The sequence below is a fragment of the Pinus tabuliformis genome, chromosome J, assembly GCF_031772625.1.
Source record: "Pinus tabuliformis cultivar Carrire ecotype Pingquan chromosome J, CPIR1, whole genome shotgun sequence".
Taxonomy (NCBI): Eukaryota; Viridiplantae; Streptophyta; class Pinopsida; order Pinales; family Pinaceae; genus Pinus; species Pinus tabuliformis.
This window is the reverse complement of record NC_142295.1, coordinates 1,617,784,992-1,617,790,905: the sequence shown is the minus strand read 5'-3', so window position 1 is coordinate 1,617,790,905 and position 5,914 is coordinate 1,617,784,992. Positions and strand designations below refer to the sequence as shown.

Below are 5,914 nucleotides of genomic sequence, written 5' to 3'. Positions count from 1 at the left end.
TATTATTATCCAATTTTAAGGTCACTCCCAAACAAGACACCAAACTGATACATGAGACCCCCTTATTTGTGAAACAAAAGACCCACCTTCACACAACTATAAGTGTAATTCAAAACTTTTAAATTTCATATATATATATATATATATATAATTTTATAAAAAAAATAAAAATTAATATTTTTTAAATAAATTTTAGTCATCAAAATTATGATTACCTTAAATCAATTATTTTACTAATTTTAATCTTAATAAACACTTTAATCATAAACATTTTATATATATATATATATATATAATCACACTAAAAAAATAAACATGGTATTAAAAAAGAGGGAAAAAAACCAAAATTTAAATACACTTTATTGTTTATTTTTAATAAATCTTACACTGTATTTAAAAGTTTTTTTCGACGAATGGACATGCAACTAGGGGCAAGTGTAGTTGATCTAGAGAGTATCGCCTATATCTACACTTTGGATAAGAGTCTTATCGCCTATATCTACACTTTGGATAAGTGTCTTTAGGGCTGGAGTGAAAAGGTTGGAAGTGATTGCAACTATATTAAACTGTTGGCTGAATAAAAAAAGGTTGGAACTGATGGCCAACTATATTAAGCTGTTGGCTGAATAAAAATTAATTTAAAGAAAGTCACACAAAGGAGGACATGTTATAGTGTACATTTAGACCCTAAGGTGGACCAACACCATTAAAAAAAACAAAGAAAGAGGGCTTAGCTACCTATCAACTCCCATAAAAATAGCACGATCCATGTTATGACTTATGGCAACTCCCATAAAAATAGCACGATCCATGTTACGACTGAGGGATATTATGACTTATGGCGGTCAATAAACGAGGTGGAATAATAATGAGGCGGAGGGATTTTTTTGGATAGTCAAAAGTGGTCAGAATTTCGATAAAAATTTTAAAATTTTTGTGAAGGGAGTGTTTGAATCGTGTTTTTATGGTAAAATTAGATTCAACACTATCAAAAATATTTAAGAGAACTAAAATTTTAAAACTTAATCACTATAATTTAAATTTACAAAAATCCTTACTAAATTTTCTCCAAATATAACTAAATTTCCATAACTTGCTGAACAACTCGTCCGCCCCGTTAGAATAAGCATGCGATTAATAACAAAATGGGATGATGGCTCAAGGAAAGTCAATGGCAACGGCTAACCCTCCGCATACTTTTTAATGAATTGGATAAATATGGCCGACAATATATAAAACCCTCTTCCATGTCACGCAAAAGCCATGATTGGATAAAATCAAGAAACCTGCGATCCACTCCATTCAAAAGTTATGACTCCACTCGGGAAGTTGGGGTGACTTGAAACACAAAGCAAGCAAAAAAAAAATAATTAGAAAGATTTTCGACACAGAAAACGCGGAGTCATTGTTGGCACCTTTATCCTCAATCGCAATCTACAGTGTACAGCTAATTTAGGATTCAGAAAATCACATATGGCAATATTACAGCTAATTTTAGATTGTGATATATATGGGTATTAACTCACTTCACTCCCTGATTCCCGTGATCAATGCCATTGCTTTCGCATGTTGCAGACTAGTGGATAAGATATCGCAAACCTAAATTTTCTTTACACCTTTTTTTTTTATCGTAAAAGCAAAAGTCCGACATATTTGAAATGGATTTGATCAGCGAAGACAGGCTATAAATCATATCCAATCCGGATTTCTTTCCATTACCCAAGCCATTCTGATTTTGCAGATTGCATGCCATTCGTGAGATATTTTTGCATACTTAGGAAGGGGATTCTGCTCTTTTTTCTTTCGAACTTCTGATTGAGATCAGACTTGAGCAGCAGCCATGGCAGGTGGGTTCGTTGCCCCAACTGGGCCAGCGAAGAACTATGACGGCAAGGTTACAGTGTTTGTGATCTTTACTTGCCTGATTTCGGCCACTGGAGGTCTCATATTCGGATATGATATTGGAATTTCAGGTGGGTTTTTTGCTAGGTTAGATTTCATGTAATTTATGTTTGGGAGCTTGTTTTTCAGATTAATCATATTATCGTGGTGTTTTAAATTAATTACTTTTGATTTATAGTTTACACAAAGATGAATTGTAGTAAGTAAAAGTATGAAATTAATTGTCTCTAAAATTTTGGTGTTTGGAATAGATTTGCAAAAAATCTTACGAGTATTGTGATTTATTGTCAAAACAGAGAAGACATGAAATAATGGTTCTAAAATCTCACAGGTTAGATTCTTGGGTTAGGTTTCTTATCGATTTTTTTTGTATGTACAGGAGGAGTAACATCCATGAATGACTTCTTGAAGAAGTTTTTCCCGGATGTTTATCGAAAGGAGACTGCGGCCACCAACACAAATGAATACTGCAAATTCGACAGCCAGCTGCTCACAACGTTCACATCGTCTTTATACGTGGCTGGTTTGATCGCGTCGTTCTTTGCTGCTACTAGCACTAGGCTTCTGGGACGGAGGATTTCTATGCTCATAGGAGGAACCACTTTCTTGGTGGGGGCTGCCCTCAATGGTGCTGCACAAGATGTGGCCATGCTCATAATTGGTCGCATTTTACTGGGTATTGGTGTTGGTTTCGCCAATCAGGTTAAAAAATCTATCCATTATGGTATTTTTGGAATGGTTTGTATAAATCTTTGAATGGATTATGAAATGTTCATTTATTAATGTTATCAATCTTTTGAATTACAGTCTATCCCCTTGTATTTATCCGAAATGGCACCTCCAAAGCTGAGAGGAGGGCTCAACATGTGCTTTCAGTTGTTCATCACCATTGGGATTTTAGCTGCCAACTGCATCAACTATGGCACCCAGAAAATTGCGGGTTATGGATGGCGCGTATCGTTGGCCCTGGCCGCTGTTCCAGCACTCATCATAACGATAGGATCGCTTTTTCTTGCCGACACACCTAACAGTCTGATTGAGAGAGGCCATCGCGACAAGGCCCTGGTTATGCTGGAAAAGATCCGAGGGACGTCCAATGTTCAAGAGGAATTCGACGATATGATCCTGGCGAGCGAGGAGTCCAAGAAGGTGAAGCATCCGTTCCGTAATATTTTGCAGAGGAAATATCGGCCTCACCTGGTTATGGCCATCGCCATACCTTTCTTCCAGCAGTTGACAGGAATCAATGTTATTATGTTTTATGCTCCCGTTCTCTTTAAGACCATCGGTTTTGGCTCCAATGCTTCTTTATTGTCTGCTGTCATTACTGGGACTGTCAATGCGGTCGCTACGCTTGTATCGATTTTCACGGTTGACAAGGTTGGAAGAAGGTTTCTCTTCATGGAGGGAGGAGTTCAGATGTTTGTGTCTCAGGCAAGTGTTCTTGAATTTATTCTTAAAATCCCTAATCAAAATAAAAGTACCCTTAAACTGCTCTTATTTAATTTAACTAATTAGTTCTAGGTTTCTTTGAGTAGTGTTTCTGGTAAATAGACAGATCTGTCAATATTTTGTTTAATTTAACCGATTGATTTAGCACTTTGAATGCGTTTCTTGTTGGTCAATGGATGGAGAAAGGTATTTAGACAGATCTGACTTAGAAACTTGCGTGGATTTCGTTTGAAAAGCAATTCTTGGTTTTTTTTGGTATATCATATTTAGAATTCAGTTAGTTTTGAGAAGTCATTCTTGATTTTTTTAGTAATATGTTTTTTTGGATTAATCACACATTTTGAGGATAAATCACATTAGTTGGTTCCAAACATCAATTTAATCTTGAAAATATGATTACCAAAAAGTCAACCTAATCTTGAAAATGTCATTACCAAAAGACATTTTTCTGCATATAGATCACAAAATTGTCAGATCTAATTTTTTAGTAATATTTGTTTAGGTTTATCCTATTTAGTAATGAATTCAGTTAGTTTTGAGAATCAATTCTGGTTCTTTTCATATATCCGACTTAATAGTAGATCTAGTTTTGGAAAGTAATTCTTGAAATCATTGGCAAAGCTAACAAATAATTCTTGTATTTTAAAGTATGCCTGAGTTATGACAAGAAATTCTTGTTTTGTTTTTTCAGGTTGTCATAGCAATAGTATTAGGGATTAAATTTGGAGCAAATGGAGAAGGTAGTCTGTCAAAAGGATACGCAACATTCGTTGTAGTCCTGATCTGTGTCTATGTTTCAGCTTTTGCATGGTCATGGGGTCCTCTTGGCTGGTTGGTTCCTAGTGAGATTTTCCCTCTGGAGATTCGATCAGCTGGGCAGAGTATCAACGTTTCAGTAAACCTCCTATTCACATTCGCCATCGCTCAAGCATTCCTTGCCATGCTTTGCCACATGAAGTTTGGACTGTTTCTATTCTTTGCAGGGTTTGTTTTAATTATGAGCATTTTCATTTACGTGTTTCTTCCCGAAACGAAGAATATACCCATTGAAGAGATGTACTTGGTGTGGCAGCGACACTGGTTCTGGAAAAATTATGTAGAGCATGATGATAAAGCCCAAGATATGGAGCTCGCCAAGGGCGACAGTAAATGAGATATATAATATGTCTATATACTTCCTACTTCATATAGTCTATTGTTCATATCCAGTGTTGCCACTTCTGCAATGTTTATTTCATTTATTGGTCTGTAATAGTATTCTGAATCAGAAGATTTGTGTTCTCGTTCAGCAACGAATCATTCTGTAACTGAAACATTCTGTAGCTTTGCTGGCATATTCCTCTTGTTAATGAGAAATTTTCTTGTTCCAGGCCAGTTTTGGTCAATTTACAATTATTTAATATGTTCTATTATCGATCACTGCTCTAATGGTTTAATGGTTTTGTTGTTTTCTTTCTGAAAATATTGTGAACATGTTCAAACATGATGGTTATCTGCTCAACTTGGTTTTGAGATGTTGTCTATAAGTAGTTAACAAGAGTTCTTTAAACTCTTTCAGATCTATCTGAACATTATGTTTATATATCCTCAATATAATATCAGGATTTTCTTTCTAGAAAAAAAAGAGTCTCTACCCCTGCTTGCAACTTTCACATTATTTATTTCAAAAGGTGAACTAAATCTTTATGATGTCATTAATCTGAAAAATTCATTCTACAATATAAAATCTCAAATCCAACCATTTAAATTTCATTATTTATATTATATTTCATAATAATACAATCATCAATTAAATTTACTAAAACACTATAAATTTTATTATCTGAATTAAATTTAATTCTCTCAGATATAAATTGCTAAATAATGGTTTCAAGGGCAAGGAAATAAGAGATTCCCAACTATGCAAAGCATTAATGATTCTGGATTGCATGATGCAAGATTATCGGATGATTTTTCTGATCAAATTTAGTTGCTGTCAGGCAAAAGTAATGGTTAACTGAAAGTTCATTATACCACTTTCTTTGTGTGATCTTTCGTGTTATCTTTTTTCTGGGTTATATAATAAATATAATTATACGCCAGTTAGCCTTAACCACTTTACTGGGTCATATAATTAGACTCCAGTTAACCTTTTGTAGAACTCGGCTTTTCCTTGAATCTTCGATTTTTTAGATTATTATAATTTTTAAATGTGCCGCAACTTTAAAAAAAGGCGAGTTATGGACCCCAGATGATAAATATATCCGGGACACCCCAAATACGTCTTACCCACCTGTTCACTTAACCATCTTTCTTACCTGTTGGACAGGTCAGGTCACACAGATATCAAAGAAAGAAAGAGGGCTCCCATGGCCTTGATCCTCTCCCGGCCGGTCCAATTCCAACCTTTGAAAAGCTAATCACAATGACAAAATTATAATTTTTTTTAAATTATAGCAACTTTTAAAATAGTATATTTCAAATAGTTTTCAGCAACTCTAACGGGTAGAGCATTGGTCAGCGACAGCGACAGTGAGAGGTGCATCTTAGAAGTTACCCATGACAGAATAGAAGTAATTTA

At 34.8% G+C, this 5,914-nt stretch overlaps 1 protein-coding gene across 1 annotated transcript; it reads left to right on the top strand.

Moving 5' to 3' along the window:
- The first annotated feature begins 1,555 nt into the window (after window positions 1-1,555).
- LOC149233676 (sugar transport protein MST3-like) lies at window positions 1,556-4,754 on the top strand. Its single transcript, XM_089379821.1, has 4 exons — window positions 1,556-1,973; window positions 2,282-2,604; window positions 2,710-3,336; window positions 4,046-4,754. The coding sequence occupies exons 1-4, from the start codon at window positions 1,841-1,843 to the stop codon at window positions 4,505-4,507; spliced, it is 1,545 nt and encodes a 514-aa protein (XP_089235947.1). The 5' UTR covers window positions 1,556-1,840; the 3' UTR covers window positions 4,508-4,754.
- Window positions 4,755-5,914: the final 1,160 nt, after the last annotated feature.